The sequence below is a fragment of the Rhinatrema bivittatum genome, chromosome 5 (genome assembly GCF_901001135.1).
Source record: "Rhinatrema bivittatum chromosome 5, aRhiBiv1.1, whole genome shotgun sequence".
NCBI lineage: Eukaryota > Metazoa > Chordata > Amphibia > Gymnophiona > Rhinatrematidae > Rhinatrema > Rhinatrema bivittatum.
In genome coordinates, this window is record NC_042619.1 from 250219764 (window position 1) to 250245688 (window position 25925).

General features: G+C 44.3%; 1 protein-coding gene across 2 annotated transcripts in view; it reads left to right on the forward strand.

Moving 5' to 3' along the window:
• Positions 1-25925, forward strand: part of PEBP4 (phosphatidylethanolamine binding protein 4) — an 846886-nt gene that overhangs the window by 769763 nt on the left and 51198 nt on the right. For both annotated transcript variants that reach the window (XM_029603777.1, XM_029603776.1), the window contains exon 6: positions 3940-4056. In XM_029603777.1, coding sequence (XP_029459637.1) covers positions 3940-4056 — 117 coding nt within the window. The remainder of the gene's footprint in view (positions 1-3939; positions 4057-25925) is intronic.

Genomic DNA, 25925 nt, shown 5'->3' on the forward strand with positions numbered 1-25925 from the left:
ATTAGGTGACCAGAGAGTTTGATTGGGGGATAGCACTACATGTACTGTAACAAGATTTTAGTAATACCTTTGATATGGTTCTACATAGGCAATGTATAAATAAACTGAACACCCTTGGTATGGGCCATAAAGAGACTGACTGGGTTAAAAACTGGCTGAGTGGGAGGCGATAAAGGTAGTGTAAATGGAGTTTTCTCTGAGGAGGAGAATGTTACTAGCGGTGTGCCACAGGAATTGGTACTTACACCAGTTCTTTCAACATTTTCATAAGCGACTTTGCAGAAGGATTGTCAAGAAACGTTTGTCTTTTTGCTGTTGATACCAAAATCTGCAAAAGGGTAGACAGCCAGGAAGATGTGGAAAATATGAAGAGAATTCTCATGAAGCACAAGGAATGGTCTGGGATCTGGTAGCTAAGATTTAATGCTAAAAAATGCAATTATGCATTTCGGATGCAAACACCCAAGGGAGAGGTACAGTCCAGGGGGTGAAATTCTTCTCAACATGAAAGAAGAGTGGGATCTGGGGGTGACCATATTTGATCATTTCAAGGTAGCCAAACAAGTGGATAAGGCAACTGCAAAAGCCAGAAAAATGCTTGGGTGCATAATGAGAGGAATGGTCAGCAGAAAAAAAAGGAGGTCTCTCTCCCCGTCTGAACACATCAGTCTTTCGCTTCCCCCCCTCCCCCATCGATGTACTGCCCTCAGTGCTATAATGTGTTCTATGTCCATATACCAACACCAAGCACACAGTATTTCTTCCATGTCCCATATACTGCTACTAAATACCCTTCCATGGTCTTGTCATTGCATTGCAGCCAAAATGCAAGTAGAGCACTAAAGAATAATCAGATTTAATACAGTAACATACTGAATTACATTTTGGCTCACTAGTGAGTCATCAATGGCTTTCGTGAACTGAAACTTTGGTAAGGATGTTAGTTTATTAAATGTGGTTGTTTAGTTAGTTTTGTGTACATGTCTTATTTTGCTTATTGATATATGATTGAATTATGGATCATCACCGCTACAGTGAAATCACAGTATACTTTATGAGACTAATATTCAGTTACTGGACAGATTGTAACTTAACCGAATAAACTTATCTGGCTAACTTTGGAGAAAGATTCAGTAGCGTAGCTGTACTATTTTAAAGATAGCGGGATAACTTTATCTGGCTAACGTTAGCATAGCTCTTTGGCATAGCCAGAGTTAGCCAGATAGGTTATCCGGATAATTCTGGATATCAGAGTTAGCAGGTTAACTTAACTCCTCCCAGAAACACCTCCAGAATAACCCTATGTTATCGGCTAAATTTTAGCTGGATTATGAGATATCTGGCCAACGTTTAGCTGGGTAAGTGCCCAAAACAACTTGTGAGTTATCCTGCTAAATGGCTTTGGATACTGACCTTTTTAATTCTCTATATATAATTGTTAACTTTTATAACTTACTTTTTGAGGTCGATATTTAGCGTCACTGCCAAATAAATTCAGACTTCTCTGGCTAAGTGGCGCTATTTGAATATTCAGCTGCATTCAGCAGCTGTCACTTAGGGCCTCATTTTCTAAAGTATCGCAGGCCTGCGATACTTTAGGGAATGAGGGGCGGGGGGCTGAAACGGGGGGGGGGGCGGGCCTGCGCTAGCCGGCAGCGATCGCACCATCGCGGTGCGCACCCAATAGTGCCACCATAGAAGGTGTAGCTATTGGGCGCGAAAAGGGCCTTACCTTTTCGTCGTCCGCAGCATCTTCGTGGAGTCAGCCCCGGTGATGCCCCGACTCCTCCTCTTCTGGGGCCGACTCCGCCCCCATTTTGGTATCACACACGATAAGGGACTTTTCGCGTGCGAGCCACTTGGAAAATAAGGCCCTTATTTGGATAACTATTTATCCAACTAAATAATTATCCGACTAAGTGATAGGTGGGCTGTGGAATTCTGGGGCGTAGCTAACTTAGCAGATAAGTGGTGATATTCAAATTTATACAGCTAAGTTAGCTGGATAAGTTAGATCTGTTATTGAGCAGATTTAAATGTATCCAGCTAACTATTAGTTATCTGGGTATATTCAGCTGAGGAGCTGCACCACTGAATATCCCAGGCAAGTTAACCAGACATGTTTATCCAGCTAACTTGTTCATCCAGATAGGGACTGAATATGGACCTATTGCTGTTTTGCACTATAATTCTTTTTAGCACATGCCAGGTTCTTGTGTCCTGGTTTGGCCTCTGTTGGAAACAGGATGCTGGGCTTGATGGACCCTTGGTCTGACCCAGCATGGCAATTTCTTATGTTCTTATGTTCTTAAACTGTACTTAGATTTTATTGTACTCTGTAAACACTGAACGTATATACAGTGTAATTACACAGTACTGTGCACTCTTAATATTGGAAACATGCCTTGCAGCACTCTGCACTGCTGTGTGGAGAGACCTGGGTTTGATTTCCTGCTCAGTTCTTCCACTCCTGGACCGGCTGGGGTTGTGGTTGCTGCAGAAGCAGTACTCTCAGCTCCTGGGAAGGGAGAGAGTCATAGTCACTATGTAATGGCAACACCTACTGGCCGGATTTAGGGCCCATGGTTGCAGGTTCCGAAAGGAGCCCTGGTGCATGGCCTCTGGCTGAGGACTGACTGGGTTTTTTTAGATTTAGCTCACACCTTTTCAATGACAGTCAAGGTGAGTTACATTCAGGTATAGTAGGTATTGCTTACTGTCACTGCCATTTCTGGGCAAAAGTTGAAAGGGGAAAATAAAATAAAGGAAGAATCTTTGGCTGGTTGCAAATGAAAGGTCATGACACAAGATCCCAACCCTGGATTCAATTGAACTAGAAGCCCAAAGGAGCAGCAGAAAACTGTCACTCCCAAAAAATGTTTGTGTGTGTGTGTGTGTGTGTGTGTGTGTAGGCGATGTGACTGCACATTATCTGTTCAGTAATTAGAAACTGTACATTTTAAAGTGACTATTCATGCACAATAATACTCATGTGCAACATTTATTTATGTTGGTCCAACACAACTTCTGATGATGGGCAGGACCTCTAGCTTGGTTGAGCTTTAAATATTTGTCAGTAATGGTGCCTAATTGAGCAGTGTCTGTGTAAAAGGATGAAGAAAAAGAGGAGTGAGATGTCTGATCCCTAGATAGTAAAGGCGCTGTGAGTTCACAATATTATGTTCTCCCCATGGATTAGTAGAATATAGCACATTTTTAAATCAAATGAGGTTTAATGAGGCATGGGACAGGGAGCAGAGATAGCATATAAATTGGCATCATTTGTCATGCCTATATCTTCCTGCTATGACGAGAACTTGCTGGCTGGGATCAGGAAGCACAGTATGGTTTCAGGAAGGGAAGCACTGCCTGATAAGAAGAGAATACATTATTAATTACAATATTTGTCGTTTGTGGCGTGGTATCAGAGTACTTACAGAAGTACTTTGTTATTATACTCTCCAGGGTGCTGTGGTTCAGGCGACACAAGGTAAGTCTCTTATGAGTCTAGTCCAGCCAGTGGAGGACTCGTAGAGGGAGCCAAGGAAGGATGATTGCCCCTGCAAAGGTGGCCTCTGCTGGCACATAAGTAGAAATGGGTTCATGTTCATGGATGCTTCCCTTACAGCCCTGACCCAGCAAGGAGATCTGAATTATCCAGAAAGTCACCCTCATGACCTGGGGGAAAACAAAAAAAAAAGTGATTTGTTTAATCTCACAGATATGGCAGAGCCAGGACTAGCACACATGGAGTTAAATCCTAGTTTGGTTTTCTAACCACGCTATACCACATTTCTACCTGGTCCATCATTTATTTTCTGGGATAAGAAAAGCCACTCTCTTGTCCTGAGCACAGACTGAGTTGAGTGGATCTGTTTGGAGTCTTTAGATGCTTTCTGTATGTTTATATGTATTCTATTTGGGTTTTCTCCTTTCTAGAATACAGACGCCCGACCCCTCCAAAGATGTCTGGGTTTCATCGCTACCAGTTTATATTATACGGACAGCCAGCCAATCAGGGTATCTCGCTCAGTACTCAAGAAAGGACAACTTACGGTAAACTTTCCTTCTTTCATGTAATCTCGGGAGGTTGCTCTAATTAATAAGAAGACAATTATTAATTAACATTAAAGTAAATAATAAATTTACCCTTTGGGTCCTTAATGATCTTTCCCACACAATCTTGCCCAAGCTGGAAGGGCTCCTTCTCTGGTTCACTAGTAAGGGCCATCACGCTGGTGACAGCCATCTTCTTTCCCTGGGTCTCAGTTCACCACCTTCATGGGGCAATCAGACCCAAATGATCCAAGCAGACAAAGGATATAAACTTGAATCCCCCTCGCCTTAGGGCCAGCACCCATGTTTGTTATTTTTGTGGTACTGCAAATGTTTACAGTGAGAATAATTTGAGGATTTTTACCTTGTCTTTTCAAAGATTGCTCATGGCAGCTCACAGCATTCAGGTACAGTAAGCGATGTGGTTCTTATGTGTTTTACAGCATCCTTGTGTCCCTGCCTATCGTATTTCACTCCTCACCACCATCACTACCATTCCCTCTCTTACAGCCTCCTGCAGAGCTATTTGCCAGTTTCCCCTTTACTCCAAGGGACTGCATGGACATTACTTCTGATTCCAGTTTGTTCTGGAAATAAATAATACATTCACATCTTACCTACTTCATATATGTACTGCATATGTATATGCCCAGGATCACTCTCAGGCCGATTCAGTAAACTGCGCGGGAGAGCCGGCGCTCGAAGGCGAGCTCTTGTTCTCCCAACGCGCGCCCAGGCCACTCTCCTGGGCGCACGATTCAGTATTAAAATGAGGGCCCGCGCTAATAAGGAGGCACTAGGGACACTAGTGCGTTCCTAGCGCCTCCTTATTGGCGAAGCGGCAGCTGTCAGCGGGTCTGACAGCCGACGCTTAATTTTACCGGAGTCGGTTGTCGAACTCGCTGACAGCCACGGGTTCGGAAAACGAATGCCGGCAAAAATGAGCGTCCGTTTTCCAACCTGTGGGCAGATTTGTTTTTTAAGATTTCGTTTTGTTTTTTTAATTTTTGGGGCCTACGACTTAATATCACTATGATATCAAGTCGGAGGGTGTAGAGAAAAGCAGTTTTTTCTGCTTTTCTGTACACTTTCCTGGTGCCGGCCGAAATTAACTCCTACCTTTGGCAGGAGTTAATTTCTGAGAGTAAATTGTGCGGCTTGGCTGCACATTTTACTTTCTGTATCGTGTGGGAATAACTAATAGGCTCATCAACATGCGCGCTATTAGTTTCGGGGGGTTGGCTGCATGTTTTCCATGGGTTGGCTGCACGTTTTCCACGCGCTATTACCCCTTACTGTATAAGGCGTAATAATAGCACGTGGAAACGCGCGTCCAAACGGGGGCTAACGGTGTGCTCGGCTTGAGCGCACCATACTGAATTGGCCTGAAAGAGCATCAGCAGCATTTGAATCCTGGCTGTGCTTGTACTCAGCCTACTTTTTTAACCACTAGGCCATTCCTCCAACGTAACCTATAACTTTACTTGACTTATCATTTTGTAATTTGTTCCTTTCTTTTCTTACCCTTTTATTTTAATCAGACTATATATTACTTTGGTCCAAGAAAACAAAGAGGTAGGCGATCTATGATAGCCGTTAGGAAAACAAAAAAGAATAGATGCCTTGATCTTTTTCCAATGTTTATTATAGCAGAGACGTGTTCATATAGTGCCCGACTCAGGCCGAGTTTCGCGGCTTAACAGCCGCTGCCTCAGGGGCTGTGATTAGAACAAATAAAAATATAACATCATATAATGAATACAGTATTTTAAAAACCAATATTAAAAAACATCATTAAGATCTTATCAATATAAAAAAAGTCTTTATAAATAATAAAAATCTTTTTTAGTTATAACTAAGATCTCAGATATTAAAAATTAAAAATATAAATTTTTTTTTTAATATTCTATGGTGACAACAAACTAAGGTGCAGAAATAGGAATATGAAAATCCTTATTGAACAAAAAGTGAACAAGTGAGTAAAAGCTATCCTTCTTACAAAACAAAAACATTTTTGTTACCTTGAACACTTCAAATTCAAAGAAAAACTCAGCAATCTTAATTTCATCCAATGAGCAATAATTGTTTGACCAACTAGAAGAAGTATGTACATAATGATTAACAAATCATATCCTATGTTACATTTAATATTTCAATATTGTACATGTGGTGTAAAACTCAAAAATGCCACAAGCATAAATTATCAAAGTGCTTTCTAAAATTGTGAATAAAACAAGGGGACTGGCATATCAAAAAAATATCAATAAATATATCCTAAAAAATATATCTTAAAAAAATAATAAATATGATTCTCGAATGCAAGTGACTGCTTAAAACATTTTTTTTTTTAAATTTTTTAAAAAAATGGAACCAGTGCATAAAGATCAATCATCAACTCACTACTAAAAGTCATGAGCCCACTTAAAAACACTCAATCATAACGGTAACACTAAAAATTGACAGGTGATGGCAAGACATTCAAAATTGTCATGCCAATAAAGTTATCTGAATGAGAATCTGGATGGAATTAGGTAATGGGCAGGATATTATTAAGGTCTATCCCAGATATGTAGAAATCTCTCTTTTTATCTTGCAACAAGGGACTGCACCCCTGATCTCTTCACTTGCCAAACCCACGTGCCGATACAGTACAGTGCGCTCCGACGGAATGCACTGTTAACCCTCTATTGGACGCGCGTTTTCGACATGCTAGCGTTACCCCTTATTCAGTAAGGGGCCAAAAATGCGCGTCCAACTCCCCGAACCTAATAGCGCCCGCAACATGCAAATGCATGTTGATGGCCCTATTAGGTATTCCCGCGCGATTCAGAAAACAAAATGTGCAGCCAAGCCACACATTTTGCTTTCAGAAATTAGGGCCTACCCAAAGGTAGGCCCTAATTTCTTCGGGCACTGGGAAAGTGCACAGAAAAGCAGTAAAAACTGCTTTTCTGTGCACCCTCCGACTTAATATCATTGCGATATTAAGTCAGAGGTCCCGAAAGTTTCCAAAAGCAAAAAAAAAAAAAAAATTTGAAGTCAGCCCGTGGCTGTCGGGTCGAAAACCGGATGCTCAATTTTGCCTGCGTCCGGTTTCCGAGCCCGTGGCTGTCAGTGGGCTCGAGAACCGACGCCGGCAAAATTGAGCGTCGGCTGTCAAACCCACTGACAGCCGCCGCTCCGGTCCAAAAGGAGGCGCTAGGGACGCGCTAGTGTCCCTAGCGCCTCCTTTTGCCTGTTTTTACCGCCGGGCCTAATTTGAATAGTGAATCGCGCGCAGAGGCGAGTGGCCTGTGCGCGCACGCCAGGAGAGCGGACATTCGCCCACTCTCCCGCGGACTTTACTGTATCGGCCCGTAAGTGGGAAAATGTGTTGAAGGGGTATAGGATAGCGTGTATGTAGAATGGGGGGAGGTATGTGTATGTGGACTGAGGGTACTCTCTTCCCCTTGCACCGTCCACTTTGTCCCTGTCTTCTCACCCTTTCATGTGTGTGTTGGGATGGGGGAAAGTTAGTGAGATAGGTGGGATGCGTGTGTGGATGTGTGTGCATTCCGCCCCCCTCCCCCCCAAACTCGCCTCTCCCATTGCAGTCTCCATTTTGTAGCCATCCCATATGTGTGTGTGGAAGAGAAGGGGTGTGGGAGTTTATGTGTATGGTTGGGGGCACTCCTTCCCCATCTCTTCACCTCTGAGTGTGTGTGGGGAGTAGTGTGAGTAAGATGCAGAGGTGGGTGAGGAGGGGGGTAAGGAGTGTGCACATCCTCTTTCCCCTCGCAGTCTTCTCTTTGAAGTCCTTTCCTCCACTCCCACCCACTCCCATATGTCTGGGGGGTGGAGGTGGGGGAAAAGGTGTAAATGGTAGGGGGTAGTATGCCTGAGGGCATTCTTTCCCACCTTGAACTCTCTACTTTGTCCCCCCCTTTCCTAATGCTAGTGAGTGTGTAAATCGGGAGGGGGGGGGGGAGACAGTTGAGGGGAGGATATGGCAGAGATCTATAAAATCGTGAGTGGAATGGAACAGGTAAACAGGGAATAGCTAAATACCCTTTAAAATAACACTAGGACTAGGGAACACTCTTGAAGCTAACAGGTAGCAGATTGAAACCAAATTGGAGAGAGTATTTTTTCACTCAATGCACACTCAAACTGTGGAATTTGTTGCTGGAAGATGTGGTTAAGGCATCTAGCACAGCTGGGTTAGAACAGGATTTGGATAAGTTCCTATTTATTTATTTATTTTTATATACCGACATTCGATCTGAGATATCACATCGGTTTACATTCAGGTACTGTAGGTATTTCTCTATCCCCAGAGGGCTTACAATCTAAGTTTTGTACCTGAGGCCGATTTTGTACTCTCAGGCCGATTCAGTAAACTGCGCGGGAGAGCCCAGGCCACTCTCCTGGGCACGCGATTCAGTATTCAAATGAGGGCCCGCGCTAATGAGTTCCTAGAAGAAAAGTCCATAATCTTATTAGATTGTAAGCTCTATTGAGAAGGGACTGTCTTTTTATATGTTTGTACAGCGCTGCGTATGTTGTGTACTGCTATAGAAATGTTAAATAGTAGTATCAGTAAATAGTTATTAACCATGTGACTCGGGATGGCCTTCTGCCCAAGTGTTATATAGGTTACAAATGCTGCCTTGATGGCTATCTAAGAAGGATGATCTTAGGTTAAAATCTAAGGTTTCCAGGTTTTTATGATGTACCAAAGTGATAAGAATAAGTTATTAGACTAGGGTGGGCTCAGTATGCCTGACTTTAAATTTTACAATGCTGCCTGTCAACTATGATTCAGTTGGGAGAGGTAGAAGAAAGATTATAGATCCTGCCCTCTGGATCTGGCGGGACATTCAATATTCCCCTTTTTCCTTGGGGCCCAATGCATTTACCAAATGCTAAGGTTCTTGGAGAGTTCAGATCGTACCCCTAACATATGCAATGAAGCAAGCTTGGGTGTTTTTAGCCCCTGGATGTCTTTTGGCTTCTTGCCACTCGTGGGTAACTAAAATGTTCACCCAGGGATTAATAATAAAATCTTTCAAGAGTGGTGCAGATTGGGGATAAAAGGGATCTCAACTCTTTATTGAACAGCCCAGGGTTTGCTTTTTTCTTTAGAGCAGCTGAAATTGATTATTCATATCTTGAACACCCACTTTTATACATACTTACAGGCTAGGCATTATGTGCAAGGGCTGCTGAAGCAACATCCTGCCATATTTAATCCTGATTCACTGATAATACATTGGTTATAGTAGGTGGCAGGAAAAATAAAATATTATGCTGGTATAAACTTCGCTTAGAAAACACCAGTTTGGATACTTTAACAAAACTGACCCTGAGCTGGAAGAGAGCGATGGGTACTGGCTTCATCACAGAGGATTTTGTGTTGTTTTTTTAAAGGACTAGGTGAAAGTGTTGCAGTTGCACAGGGCCTATGCTGCTTCCTGATTATATAAGATAGGTCAGCCCGACATACCCTTAAAGAGAGTTCTTTGAACTTCTACATACAAGAGCATATTTTAGGAATTCCTCTTGCAGCTGTTTGTTTGGGGATTCCACTGTTGACACTTTGACCCTCCTGCTTTCAAATGCCTTTTCAGCTGTTTGTGAGTGCCATCCCAACGCAGTTTTCTCGAAACACGGCCTGTGTTGGGGGACCGTGAAGCTTCTATTATAAGTTGCTTGTTGTGATGCTGACACACTTGCCCATACACAATTAAAAGATTGTTGTTTCTGAACTTCAAAGGACATTAGTGAACTGTTTGTCCTTCCTCTTGGTATTATTTATACCATCCAGTGGCTGACAGGCTGCAAATAGAGATTAGATGCAGTAATTCACAAATAGATATACCTATTAGAGAATGCCAGGATGCCTAGAAGAGATTTTATGACATAATTCCTACACAGATTAAATCTGTCTCATTCTACCAGTTGGAAAACTCTCATTATTACAACTGTAATAAGGTATGAATGGTTGTATTGTCTGTGTGTATGTTGCTGGTGAATTAGCTTTCTTTCTTTAAAAAAAAATAAAAAATTGATGCTGCACCTGGGGGTTAAACATTTGTTACAAGCCTGTATTGTTGTTTGGGGATTTGGTGTGTACTTTTGTGCATTATCTCATAAATAACATTTCAGTGTGTGTGTGTGTGTGTGTAGGAGGCAATGTATGTGTGAGGTCACTCTTTTCCCTTGACAATCTCTACCCCACACATTCTCCATTTTGCCTCCTCAATCCTATGTGTGTATATGCTGTTTGTGTGTGTGTGTGAGGGGCACCCTTTCCCTTTCACTGTCTCATCCCCTCTTTATTTTTCCCCCTCTCCTCACCCGTGTGTGAGGGTGCAGTTGGGGGTATGAGTGTCAAGGGGGTGTATATGGGTGAGCACACCCTCTCTTCACCCCTGTATAGGATATGGGGGTGAGACAGGGGAGGAATGTGGGGGAGGTGATAGTGTAGATGGGCTGGAGTGCGTATGTTTGTGTATGTTGTGGGGAGTAAGTGGTATTGTGGAGAGGGGTGAGAGGGGGCATGGGAGGATGAATGAGGGGGCAGGGCAGGGGATAAGCATACCTGGGAACTTTCAATTTTCAATCAACATGAGATCTTCATCATTTAACGGGAGTGGATCAAACAGTATGAGCACAAACTGCCCTTTCTTATACACAAACACACTCTGGCACACTTGTGTGTTCACTCTCATGCACATAAAGGCTCATTTTCACATATATACTTGCTCACATACACTCTGTCCCCTTCCACACCCATGCCCACTCACATACTCTCTCTCCCCCTCAAAACACTTACACACTTATTCTCTCTCTTTCCTCCTTGAGGCCTCACAACCGATGTGCCGCCTCCTTCTTCTAGCCATATCCTGCTCCTGCTTCTGCCACAGGCCAATGGGACACCCCCTTCTTCCTGCCCACATGGGCCAATCCAACATGTCCTCCTTTCTTCCTGCCTGTGCATATCAATCTGACACCTCTTCCCCTTCTTGCTCGTGTGGGCCAATGGGACTTTTCTTTTCCCTTTTCCTGCCTGTGCAGGCCAGTCCAACACCTCCTCCCCGTCTTCTTGCCCACATGGGTCAATCTGATTGTTCCGGATCTGCTAGGGAGTTAGCAATCTGTTCGGGATTTGCTAGGGAGTTAGCAATCTGTTCTGAATCTGATGCTAGATGGGAGGAGCAATCAGATAGTAGTTAACAATCCATTCCGGATTTGTAGTTATATATGAGAGTTGAGGGTGGATCCTTGGACCATTGGCAGATGACCACACCCCCGGGGAATGATCCCGAGAGGGACCGCCGGTCAGGCTCAGAGTTAGGAGACAAACACACACTAGTTCTTTATTAGACAGTATACTGAACCACCAGAGATGGCAGTAGTGAGCTGGTAAGCCCGGCTGGGCTGTAGTCCCTCAGATACTGGAGCAGCGATCCCTGGTGGCTGAGCTGTAGAGAAACTGAATATAGTGAGTAGGCAGGGTATGCAGATGGTAACACTCACACAGTGTCCCAATGAAGCCCATGAGCTGGAAAGTATAGGCCCTCGAGGAGCGAGTACCTGGTTCCAGGGAAAGCTCATAGAGAATGATGGTAACTCACTGATGTAGCTGATATAGTTGGTAGTGAAGACTTCCAGGCAGAGGAGTATATGAAGCAAGTCTGGGATCAGGGCCCTCGAGGAGCGAATACCGGTTCCAGACTGTCACTTGAAAAAACAAGGAGAGAGCGAGGCCCCCGAGGAGCGGGTACCTCTGGTAAGTCCGAGGAGGCAGAGTAGCTTAGGTAGCGAAACCCCATGCTAACTCGATGTGTTAGCAAATTCCAAGACCTTAAATATCCATCGCTGGGGACGTCATCTTCGGGGGACGCCCCCGAGGTTCGCGCCAATGCCGGTACTTCAATCGGGGCCTCCAGGAAACATGGTGATTGCAGCATCAAGCTGGTCTGGGAACGCCCGAGGACAAATGGCAGGAGAACGCCACAGTAGCCAAACTTCCCGCGGACGGAGAGGGAGGCGCCAGAGAGGTAAGGAGGGCGGAGAGAGGGCGTCGGGCACCGACGGACACAACACTGATGTCTCCTCCCCTTCTTCCTGCCTTTATGGATCAATCCTTCTTCTGCTCTGCGATCCAATCAAATGCTTTCCAGTCTGTGTGGGCCTAAATGTTTTCCTGTTCCGGGCCTGTGCAGACTGCTTCAGCAGCAAAGCATCTGGAGTTTTACAGTATTAGCCCAGAAACCTGGCAATTCTTTTAGAATTCCAGAGTCTGCAGGTCAAATCCAGAGAATTCCCAGGTATGGGGATGAGTGTGTGCATGTTCTCTTTTTCATTACCTCTTTATTCTTCTCTTCCCCCTCACACTCATCTCCTCTGTCTGCCCTCCTCTCTCCTTTCCTCTCCTCCCCTTCTCCAGTTGTCCCCTTCTTAATCTCCACTTTGTAGTCTCCTATGTGTGGGGAGGAGAGGGGTAAGGAGTGTAGTGGTAGTAGTTTATGGGTGGGGGCACTCCTCCCCAATTTCCTCACCCCTGTTTGTGTGTAGGTGGGAGAGGTATTGGTGTAGCTTGGGATGGGTAGGTGGTGGTGCAAAGGGCAGTAAATGGGGGTTTGATATGTATGTGTGCACTCTACTTCCCCCCCACATTCCCCACTTTGTAGCCTTTATCTCCCTACCACAGTTCTACACAGTACCTTGCAAAAGTATTCAACCTCCTAAAAAAATCAGCAGATTTGTGTGGATTACAAATGACAACTTACACAGATTGTTCCTTGCAAACCTCTATGCTCTTAAAGTAAATTTTCAAAGTCACAATTCATTATTTCTCTGCATTTTTTGTAAAATAAAATTAAAAACTGAAACATGCTGCTTGCATAAGTATTTAACCCCTTCAGACTAGTACTTGGTAGAACCACTTTTTGCTGCAGTAACAGCTTGAAGTCAATTGGGGTAAATTTCTACCAGCTTTGCACACTGTTTGGGAGTGATTTTTGCCCATTCCTCCTGGCAGACTTGCTCCAGGTTGTTCAGGTTGGTTGGATGACGCTTATGGACTGCAGTTTTCAAATAGTGCCACAGATTCTCGATTGGCTTGAGATCTGGACTTTGACTTGGTCACTGTAGAACATATTTTCCCTGGTGCATGGTGACATTTATAGTTGGGGATTCAGTTTCACTCCCTCAGTCCCCTTTCCACTTCCAACTCCCCCCCCCCCCCCCCCCCCCCCCCCCGCCAACTCCTGAGTCACCAACAATCTTGCTCCCACATCCCCCTCCCCAACCCTTCAGCAGTCTCACTCCCTCTGTCCCCTTTCCCCAACATACAAAAGGCAGTTGGAACTTATATAGCATTAGGATTTTTGTGATATGCATTGAGTATGGGCTTAGCCCTCAGAAAACTATGAATAAACAATTACAATATAGTAAATCTCCCATACCGAAAGAGCACTAACTGCCAGTACTTAAACAGTAAAAATCTTACTTATATAAAGGCAAGAATGCAAATATTACATCAGACCCTAAAACACCACCTATTAGGTAAATAGAACAAGCCAAGCTGCCTAAAAATAAATGCAGAATAAATACCTTTATCTAAAAATATTATACAAGAGCTTTTGCAACTATATAGACCCCTTCTTTAGAGTCAGATCAGAGATATTCACATCTAAAGATGGGTCCTATATTATCTCAATAGCTCACGTACAGTATTTTGGGATAATACTTACGCAGCTTCAATAAAAGCTATCACAGCCTGCCAAGAATACAGTTTTCCCCAAAAGACAAATCTGCCATATCAAAACAACACTAACTCCCAGGACTTAAACAGCAACAACACTACCATGGAAAGAGCACCACTGCAAATATTACATCAATAAAACATTTAAAAGCAGAAGACATATCAACCAGTATACATTAATTAAAACTAATAGGGATTTAAAAAATCCTCTGCTCTCCATACCTGGAAACCTTTGATTTCCAGTCACCTTGAGATTGTCCTGGATTAGCTGGGGGGAGGGTTTACAAACATTATCCTCTTTTTCTCCTCCACACACACCGGATGTACCGGGTGCTGCAAAGAGGAAGCCCTGCAGCAAAAACAACTCCTGGCCAGTACTTCTACTGCAGGGAGGTGAGTGAATGGAGGGAGGGGGAGAAGAGGGGGTCTCTGGGAACTCACTACATACACACTCTTTGCCATCCACCTACCTATCTACCTATACCTTCACTCCGCCAGGGGGCAGATGCTGGGGAAGGAGGAAGGTAGGCGGCGGGTTTCCCAAGGGTGTGGCAGGGTTGCCAGTTTATGAGAAATCAGACTATGCATCTCACCCCTGGGAGCCGTGACCTTTGCCTTTCACAGCATTTAAAATCATGGAGAGGGCCAGGGATATTCTTTTTTCCCCCTCATTTCCTTCCCCTCTTGTCATCTCTGAGGCCAATGCAGTAAAATGCACACTGAAAATGGGCGCTAGTATTAAGTGCCTGTTGTCTTAACATGTGCGCATCTCTCGCCTTTCTCTCCACCTCAAACAACACAACATTCTTCCCTCAACACACTATGGTTTCAGGAAGCATCTTAGTACTGAAACCTTACTAATCTCACTTACTGACACCCTTATCAAAGGAATCGATTCGGGCTCCTCTTATCTGATTGCTATGCTAGACATCTCCGCTGCGTTTGACACTGTCAATCACTCTATCCTCCTCAACATCCTCAGAAGTATTGGGATTTCTGGTAACGCACTCTCTTGGATACAATCCTATCTACAAAATCGTTTTTTCACTGTCCTAGCTGATAACACTGAATCTGAACCTATCAGTCTCCCTCAGGGCGTCCCCCAGGGTTCCTCTCTTTTCTCCACCCTCTTTAACATTTACATGCTCCCCCTTACCACCCTTCTTACCAATCTTCATATCAAGCACTTCATATACGCAGATGACCTGCAAATTCTTTTCCCCTTCTCTGACTCCCTACAAACCGCACTCCAAAACTGGCAATCCTGCCTTTCTTCCATCAACCAACTCCTCACAGACATGCACCTCGCTCTCAACCCCAATAAAACTGAACTCCTAATCATTTCCAACAAACTTCCTTTTCCCTCGATCCCCCCCTCACACTCATCTACTTCTTTCTCCTCACACACTCGCAACCTGGGTGTTCTCATCGACAACCAACTCACTTTCAAACCCTTTATCAACTCTATCATAAGAGACTGCTATTTTAAGCTACAAACGATTAAAAAACTCAGACCTTTACTTCACTTCTCTGACTTTCGCACAGTCCTCCAGTCTATTATTTTTTTCTAAAATAGACTACTGTAACACCCTCCTCCTTGGCCTCTCTTCTACGCATATCAAACTTTTACAACTCTTACAAAACGCCACTGCACGTATTCTCTCAGGCTCCAAAAAAAGGGACCACATCATACCTACGCTTATTGAACTTCACTGGCTCCCAATACAATCACAAATACATTTCAAAGCCCTCTCCCTCATCCATAAAAGTCTTACAAATGAAAATCTCAACTGGATCAATCTTCCCCTCGTTCCTCGCCTTTCCTCAAGACCTACTCGTACTGCACTCCAAGGAACTCTCCGCACACACTCAATCAAATCAATCAAACTTACCTCTACTATAAGCAGAGCATTTTCCCTTGCTGGCCCTACCCTATGGAATGTACTACCCTCCCGATCTACTCACAGAAACCTCCACCCCTAAATTGAAAAAAAAACTAAAAACTTGGTTGTTCCTTCTGGCCTACCCCCATTCGCTTCCCTCTACACGAAGAATACCTAACTAAAGGTAACCATTTATATTATCTGTCTCTCCCCCCGCTCATCCGACCTCAGTATCTCTCCTAAGTACTCCCCACCTCCTCCGAAGCGCCCTTTCCTCTCTCCACTCTCCTCTGCCCCACCCTCCAGGATCCCTTATGCCTGTGTAGCTTTCCCTAGCCCTTATGTGTCCTACTCTCCTTTTGTGTTCCCTGGAACCCTCTCTTTTTAATCTCTTAGGTATTCAGCTCCCCATTTCCGGCTGTTTACCTTATCTCAAGGCATCTGTTTAAGAACGCTGTTTTTGAATTTCCATGACTCCCTGTACCATGAATTATAGTCTCTTGTACATTGTATTGCTATTTTTAGCATGATACCCTGTATTATAACTCCTCACATTAATATTTAGTTAGTTCTCTTGTAGCTGTCTTTGATACTCCTTTATATAGTCCCTGTTATTAATTCATACTTATCCCTTGTATCTATGTTTCAGTTTTTGCTATTGTTCTATGTAAGGGCCACGCCCAACAGTTCTTAGGTGTATGTAAACCGATACGATGTGCAAACGGCTATCGGTATAGAAGAAACTCCAAATAAAATAATAAATAATAATAAATCCAAATCCCCTCGGCGCCCAATGCAATAATTAAATGAGAGGCAGCGTTAAAAAGAGCACGCTAAAGGAAAATTGTGCGTTCATAGTGCTCAATAGTTTATTGCATCGGGCGCCCAGTTGCAACACTAATCTCCTTATTGCATCGGGCACTAGTCTAGTGCATCCAAAACATGTGCCAGACTGAGCTTACTTTATTGCATTGGAGGTTGAATGCCCACCCTCTCAGTTATTTCAAATATTTTGCATGGCCTCTTCCAAAGTTTGGGAACGTTTGCTGTGGTGTGACTGTAAATACTTGTGTGTACTGTGAGAGACAGGGGACAAACAGGTCCTAAACATCTGTAATATCTCAATGTCATAATATCAGTTGTATATATGTGCCTATAGAAAGCCCATGATTCCAGTTCTGATCTTCCCCAACTTACATGTAAAATTGAAGAACAGTAGGAGCAGAGAGCCTAAGCTAATCTGATTGAATTCTGCAGAAGCATTTAGCATTAGCTGCCAAGTGTTCCTGTTAAAGTAAATGTAGCAGGCAAATAAAAATAACAGGTAAATACTGCAGCCCCAGCTTGTGTCACAGTGGATTCTTTTTGGTTTGCTGGTCTCTCCTTGTGCATCCTCTCACTAAATTGCTAAGGAGGTATGACATTCGCTTGTATTCATATTGATGTGCTGGTTCCCATGAAATATTACTATTATGGAGGCATAGAGTCACAGTGGAAATACATAAATTTATTAGCAAAGCATGATTCAAACCTGTCTTCTTCCATCATGAGTGTTCTGGTTATTAGTTAGCAGGGATCTTGTCTGAGTATGAGACTGGACTGTGATCATTCAGCAGGATTCATTTTCTTTTGGGCACTGGTGTTACAGAGAATGATTTCTTTCCTCTCCACTTGGTCTCTGGATATGAGCACCATTTCTTTTTCCATCTGCTAGGAATCTGGGTATCACAGAGTATGATTCCTCTCCCTGTCTGCCAAAGGTCAGTAGAAGTGCTAAGGAAGACCTGCTGACAGTTAATCAATTACATACCCAATATTATTATTTACTTATCTAATTTATAACCTGTCTTTCCAAAATTTCCTCAAGGTGGGGTACAAGTACAGTATATGATGATAAAAAATCACAATACAAAAATACCATGTAAAACATCATAAATATAAAATCCAGAAATCCATAATAATAAATCATATCACAAAAATATTTTTATAAAATACTTAAAAAATATAAAATCCAACAACTTTATAATACAGGGGGGCAATTTTAAAACCCCATATGCAGCTTTGGCCTCTTTGAAAATGCAAGGGCTGGTCACGCACCCACAGATTTTACACCTGCTTTGCAGCAGGGACTACCACAAGTGGAGAATTCAAAATGATATCCCCCTGTGTTTTTGGCCATCTTCACTCTTATAAGCATTGTGAACTCTTGTGATTGTGGTGAGGTTGGTGCAGCCTATGGGGTGAACCCATAGGCCCTTAATGACAGCTGGCAGAAGACTGGTCTAAGACTTCACCTATACCAGCTCCTTTCCCCAGCAGGTTGAGCCCTTGGGTTCTCAGTGCCAGCAGATCTTAGGTGTTGGTCTGTTGTAGGCTGAAATAGACAGAGGTCCAGGGCCAGGCAAGGGTCAAAGGCAGGTGGCAATCAGAGTAGTTAGGTAAGGAATCAGATCCAGTGGTCAGTCTGAAAGGAAGACAAGAAAGAGACAGGGAAGACTGACACAGGACAGGTAGGTGAGCAAGAAGACAAGGCTGGACAGGCTGGAGAGAAAAGGCAAGGTTGGACGGAGCAAGGAACTCTGGAGAGATGAGGCAAAGCTGGACGAGGTAGGGCAGACTGGAAAGACAAAGCAGGGCAGCCTGGAGAGATTACTAAGGATGCTGGCAACACACACTACTCAAGTAGGAGATCTGTTGCTGAGGCTTCTCTAAAGGAACCTTATGTTTGAGAGTGCCGATGATATTAAGAGGCACTGGGGTAGGTTTCCCACCACGGGCCCTTTATGACAGGGCACTTTGGGCGTGCATGTGCCTATGGAATGTCCAGGGGAGCGGTGGCTGGCAGTGTCCTGTGCTGCATGGAGCAGCATTGGCTTCCTTGCCTGGAAACTGATCTGCCGGTATCAGGGTGAGTAAGGCGGCTTGTGGGGCCATCCTGCGAGCCACCAAGTGTAACAGTACCCGTTCTCTTAAGTCCCCTTCTCCAGGGTCCTGAGTTTTGGCTTCTGAGGGAAGTGATGATGGAATTCTCTTAGAAAGCTTGAATGTTGATAGTGGACTCCCATGAGTTCTCAAGTCCATAATTTGTCCACAATATGAGATACTCCAGCTTGTTTTGGCACTTGCAGGCATCCAGGATCTCTTGCACTTCGTAACTGGTGTCCTCCTCAGAGGTTGTTTCAGTGGGTTGAGGTGGGCACCAAGAAGGCCAGAAGAGGACTAGTGGTTTCAAAAGAGACATATGGAATACATTATATATACATAGTATAGGTGGTAGCTTGATCCGATACATCACCGGGCCCACTTGTTGCCATGTACAGGGAAAGGGCCAATGAATCAGGATGCAAACCTGATTGAGGGTATGCAGAGGTGCAAATTCTGGGTCCTTACCCATACCGGGTCACCTGGGTTGAACTGCAGAGCTGGTCTGCACTTCCTGTCTGCCTGCTTCTTGGAACGGGCCACTGCCTTGAGTAAGCAATTGATTGATCCTTTGCCAAAGATTGTGGAGCTGCCGGGCAGGTTACTGCCAGAGGAAGAAGAAGAGGCACCCGGGGATGTTTTTCCATAAACCACTTGGAATGGCATCAAGCCAGTGGAAATGCTTACGTGGTTGTTATGAGAGAACTTGGCCCAGGGAAGGAGAGGAGCCCAATTGTCTTGCCTGACATTGTCGTACAGTCTGAGGAAAGTCTTAAGGTCTTGGTTAGTGGACTTCCAGCAATGAAGTACTGCTGAGCAAATATCACTGCTCCTGGCTTCCGGGGAACCAGAGATAATACTTGCCTTTCTACCTATCTTACCTCTTTTAGCCATTCTACTACGTGGCAGGAAGGCTGCAACAACATCCAGGTCATCTGGACATAATTTTTTTTTGTTCACATAACTTGATGTCTGGCTGACAGAAGAAATCGGTGGCGGAGAAAATGGTGACGCAGGACGACAAGATGGCCACAGAAACAGGCCCTCAATCAGAGGGGGTTTCAGAAAATTTAATCCGCAAGCTTACAAAGGCAGTGCCAACGGCTTTATAGGATCGGCTGACTAAGCTACATTCTTCTCTTGATGAGATCCACGAAAAACTGGAGACGGATCAGATGGCAGTAGCGGTTCTTGAACAGAAGGTGATACGCCAAGATAAACGGCTGGAAGATGTGGAATCTATGATTAAACAACTTTCCCAAAAATTCAAGAGCTGGAATCTAAGCTGGATGAACTAGAAAACTGCAGCAGGAGGAACAACATTTGGGTTTTGGGACTGCAGAGTGAGGTGTTGCTGTGGTTGTTCGAGTCCTGGCTGCTGGAGGCCCTGGAAGTGACGGGAACAGGCCACCCAATTTTAGTGGAGCATGCAAACTGCTTAGGAGCCATGGTGGCGAACAGCAAAAAACCTAGGCAAGCAATTGCTAAGTATCTCAATTATATTGATAAAGCAAAAGTTTTGGAAGCCTACTGAAAGAAAAAAGAACTCTTGTATGAAGGTCATAAGTTGTTATTGTTTCCTGACTTCTCAGCACGGGTGCTTGCTGTGTGGAAAGAAATCACATCCTACTGCACCCAGCTGTTTCATAAGGGCATCAAATTTGCCTTGCAATATCCAGCTCGCCTAAGAGTATTTCATCAGGCCACATCTCAAGTTTTTGTTTCCAAGGAGGAAGTAAATAAATTTTTGGATTCAGTTTGACTTTGATCCTGCGAGATTGGATGTTTTTTATTGTCGATGGTAGGGGAGAGGGGATTTGTTCTTCCCCCTTGATCACAATGGCTACCGATGCACATTGTTTTTGGGAGGTCATCCCGCTCCCCAGATGGTTTTGACATTGATTTTTGTTTGATCGGGTGAAGCACCGGCATTTTGAACAGGCACTCCTTTCTGGTTACGTGTCCTGGACTCTTTTTTGTTTCTCAGAGGGGACTGATATATTCCTCAGGGCGCACCAGTTTTTCTTTTTGTTTTTACTCTTTGTGGTCCTGCATGCCATCCTTCTGTTTTGGCCCTCCTCTGTTTGGATGTCTTGTACATTTTTCTTTTTTCTTGTATATTTTTCTCATCTCTGGTTCCCGGAGGCTCAGGACCCTTGAAGAAGCTCCAGGCACCTGTGCGGTGTAGCTTGATCCCTTGAAGAGTAGCAGAGGACCTGGAGTGGATCAGGGCTCTGGGCTTTTGGAGTGGAAAAAATATTTTTCTGGGGTATTTGGGGATTGTGTTTGTGTGTGGAGTGTGTATGTGTGGGCAAATGTATCTGTCTCACTGTGTTTTTCTTTTGGGTTCTTGCAATAACAGCCCCTGATATATTGTATGAATGGGCAGGAGCCATGGATGAGGGGGCTCCATCCTTACGCATGGAAAAATATTCTGCTATTGTACATTTCCCAATTGAATGCTGACTAATATCACTCTTGGATCTCTTAATATAAACGGGTTGCATTCACCTGTTAAGAGGAAAAAGATGTACTGCCCGGATCTTGTTGCTGAATCAGGATCTTAAAAGCTTAATGGCAGTTCTTGCTCACAGATTGAATAAAGTTATTCAGACAAGCAGGATGGTAGTCCTTACATGTGGGTGAAATCATCAGGATGGCGCCCAATCACGGAAAACGTCTGTCAAAGTTTCTAGAACTTTGACTGGCACACTGAGCATGCCCAGCATGCCAACAACCCTGCATCCAGCAGGGGTCCCCCTTCAGTCTCTTTTTTTCCACGCAGCAGTAGCCTTACGGATTCTGGAGCTCTGTGAGTTTACCTCACAACTTTTCCTCACGGAAATTAAACTTAAAATTTAGTAAAATTGCCCCATCTTGGGGTCCCCCTTCGACTACTGACCTCCGTCAATGCCGGTAAGTTACCCTGTCTTTTCCAGTCAGTTCCCAGCGGCATTTTACATCGAGGCCCAACGGCCACCGACTGTGCGCATCCCAAAATGTTTTTTAACACCATGGCCACCGGGTTCCGCTTGTGCCCCGAGTGCCCAAGAACGATGTCCATTACGGACCCACATGATGTGTGCGTTCTCTGTTTAGGCCCTGTTCACGACATCCAACAGCACACTTCCTGTGCCCAAATGACATCAAAAGGCTGCAGGGCCCAGTTGGAGAAGATGGAACTCCTCTTCAAAGTTTCTCCATCTGTCTCAGCCAAAGCTGCATCGAGTCAGAAGCCTTCCACTTCATCGACTCTGTCACCGCCTAAATCTCAGCGCCAGAAAGTCACCGGTGATCTCCCATCACCACCTTCTTCCCGCTCCAAGGCATCGACATCATCCTCATTGGTACCGGAGAAGCAACGGACTGAACATCGGGAAAAGCATCGTCATCGCCATTGACGGAACACTTCCACTGATGCTGTCGCAGGTAGGCCAACGACATCGGCACCAATTGAACCACCAGCCAAGAAGACCCGGGGAGAAGGGGCCCCATCCCCTTCTGGACCCGGAACACAGAGGCATTCCCCACCAATACCGGTGCTGGGAGCCAAGACTCCACTAATACATGTGGACCCTCCAGCAACGCCCTCTGAGCCTCCACCCCTGATAGCTGTGCCACCGATGCCAGCTTCTCGGGCGGAATTGGACAGGATAGTCCAAGAGGCAGTTCTCCAAGCTCTTCGTGGATTCTAGTTTCCACTGGCACCGGCCCCCATGCCGATGCCCAATCCGATGCCTACCATGCTTGCTCCACTTCTTGACCGACTGGATACATTGATCAGTGCACTACCATCAGCGCAGCTTCCTGCCGTGCCAACGGCGCCTGCTAAACCACCGACACCGATGCCGATTCTATTGTCCTCAGATGAGGAACTGAATTTGCAGATGCCGGAGCTGACTCCAGGACCATCGGGCTTGTCACCGCCCCAGTGTCCTTTGAAAATACCGATCCCATCAATGCCATCACTGTCCTCGGTGCCTACATTGGTGCCACATGCTTCCCATCAGTGCCACCTCCAGATCCGGCTGGATTTGGACATGTACCTCAACCTGAAGATCCTCGAGGTGCTGGTGATGCACCTTATGATCCCTGAGGGGATGATTCTTCAGACTCTGAGGACTCAGAAGAACTCCTCTCACCCCCAGAGGAACTCCGTCGCTCCCCGCCTGAAGACCTGACATTTGCAAATTTCATTAAAGAAATGTCTGAGACTATTCCCTTTAATTTGCAAACAGAAGAGGATGCCAGACACAAGATGCTGGAAGTATTGCAATTTGTTGATGCCCCTAAAGAAGTCATGGCAGTGCCAGTTCATGAGGTGCTTCTAGATTTGCTGCTACACAACTGGGAACATCCTGGCACAGTTCCACCTCAAAACAGGATAAAAGCAATGTTCAAGGGCCCAAGGCACCATTTTCCAAAATGGTGCCAACCAGACCTTACTCCTTTCACATGATGGGCAAGCTCTGGTCAGCGCCATTTTGAAAAATGCCGTCAGTCGGGGCTAGAGAGGGTGCCCCAGGTCCTTGAACATTACTTTTATTCTTGTTTTGAAGTAATGAGATTGGGGGGTCACCGCTAGCCACCACAGTAATATTTTTATCCATTTGGGGTGTGGGAGGTTTTGATGGCGGGGCCCTATTAGCCTATTTCTACATTGGAAAGGGGGCAGGGTAGAGACTATTTGGGAGGGGGGTTTCGAGCATTAAGGAGCTGCTGGCAGGGGAAGAGGGGGAGCATTGTCTTGAGGATACTTATCTTTTTATTTGTTTTCTTTTTTTTCGCGAGGCCATCTCAATTGGTGGCCCCCAGGATGAGCGGGGGTGGTAATCAAATAAGACCCCCAATGATTTTTAGCTTCTTTCTAAGGGGTGCCATGTTGGATCGCAGGGCCCTTTAAATCTACCATGGGAGCATCAGGACCCACATTAGCGTCTTGGTGCTTCCACGGTAGAGTAACAAATTTCAAAATGGTGTAGATAAAATAACATGGCTGACAAAATTTTAAGTCAGCCATGCTATTTTATTTACATAGGATTAATACGCATGAGCTGCTTTGCATGGATTTGCAAAATTCATGCATGCAAATGCCATGCAAAGCAGCTCATTGCAATGGGGTGGGAATCTGGGCAAAATATGCACGTTATCAGAAATATCACAAGATATCACCACAATAGGACTATATTGCTCGATATATATTGTTTAGCACATGATATACGCTGTTTAACATGCAATAAGAGACCTAGCACAGCTTGATAAATCTCCTTCTTAGACAGATAAGTGGGAATATTCAGCCTAAGATAGCTGGATAAGTTAGACCTGCTATTGAGAAGGACTAAATTTATCCAGATAAACTTATCTGGCTAGTTCAAACTTATCTGGGTATATTCAGCGGTACAGCCGCACCACCGAATATCCCAGCTAAGTTAACTAGATATGTTTATCCAGATAACTTTCCTAGCTATCTCTCTTTTGAATATCTACTGTTAGGTTTCCAGTGCTAAGAAAACTCAAGGTAATCTAGGGCCCCTCTCTGCATGGTGTTAGGGTAAATAGCTAATGCTAACATTAGCATGGGTTTTGCATGAGAGGGTGCTAAACTGTATGCACATTGTTGTGTGCAATACTCATTTCTGTACAGGCATTAAATCTGTGCACAAAAAATATGTGCACAACCGTGGGTTAAACTGTGCGCTCTGACGAGTCCACTTTATTACATCAGCCTTAGAGCTAGATTGTCATCACGAAGTAGATCATTGATGGTATCATCATCCAAGGGATTTGATTTTGTACAGATATCAAGGTAAATGTTAAAGAGGAAAGGTGACAATACACATCCTGTAAAGATAGTAAAATACCTAATTTTGTCTTCCCTGAACTAATGTTGTCCTTATATAAACACTGACATACTTTAGTTTCTCAGTGAATTCATACTCTGCTAGGATTGACTGTTCTATCTGTGAGAGAGCAACAGCACAGAACAGCAGAAAAGAATCTTTTTTATGCATATTTGCTTCCTCCCTGCAGGAAGCACACTTCTTCTGGGTCAGACCATTACTCATGTTCTCATGGTTCTCATTCCATGGCTTTTTAACTTCCTCAGGATTCACTCATGAGGGTCTTTATTATATGCTAATGTTACTATTAAAAATATGGAGCCCTATTGCTTGAATTCTGGCCGCCACCATTTAGGCCATGCCTCGTGCCAACTGCTGTAATACAGGCTGGATGTTTCTGGTCTTTTCTCAGCTGTAGCTTTACATGATGCTATCTGGGCAGGTCTAGAGTTAAGCACTATGCAAACAGAAAAAGACCTGTGAGGCACAGTCTGTGATGACTTCTTGTGAGCTGAGATTCCAGTTCAAGCTTGTTTGCACACACCTGCTGCTCTGAAGGAACACTAGCTACGTTTATACCTCTGATCTATATGGAGGCAATAGGTGTTGATTTTGGCCAGCGTGCCTTGGGATGAGCATGATTCATCCTCTTTGTCTAGAGAGGAACAATATTAAACATCTGCCTCCAGAGAGAACTCTCTGTGAATGAACATGCAACTGCTAGAGGAGCCCACTTTAACCCTGGAAAAATCTTTAGAAGAGTAGACAGAAGCCTTCAGGTGGTGAGTACGTTACTGTGCAAGGAATTCTCCTATTCTTTGGTGAGACCATAGCAATTAAATAAATAGAAACAAAGACAGATAAATACAAGGTGCCACACTTAGGAAGGAAAAATGAAATGCATATACACAAAAAAGCCGATGCACTACCGATGCGCTAAAAATGTGCATCCAAACTGGACTCACTTTTTTTTAACATGTGCACAATCACCTCTGCTGGGCGCTCAATGCAACAGGCAAATGAGACACTAAAAAGGGCACGCTAGGGATAAATTGTGCATTCCTTAGCGCATCCAAGGCATCGGGAGCCCAGGAGAAGTGGCTGTGTGTGGGCTAGGAAAATGGATGCTCAATTTTACGAGCGTCCGTTTTCCTAAGCTGTGTACAGCCATGGGTTAGGAAAATGGACGCTCGTTAATTAAGCGTCAGTTTTCCTAACTTGACTGCTGACAAGACTTTTCATATATATATATATTTTTATTACATTATTCCTTTTTTCGGTTCCTCCAATTTAATATTGCCACAATATTAAGTCACAGGAGCTACAGAAAAGCAGTATTTTCTGCTTTTCTGTTAACTTTTGGGGCTCCTCAAGACTTAACACCAACTCCAGGGCTGGCATTAATTTTTGAGGGTAAAAATGTGCGCGACAGGCACACATTTTTTACATAAGTGGATACTAGCTAATAGC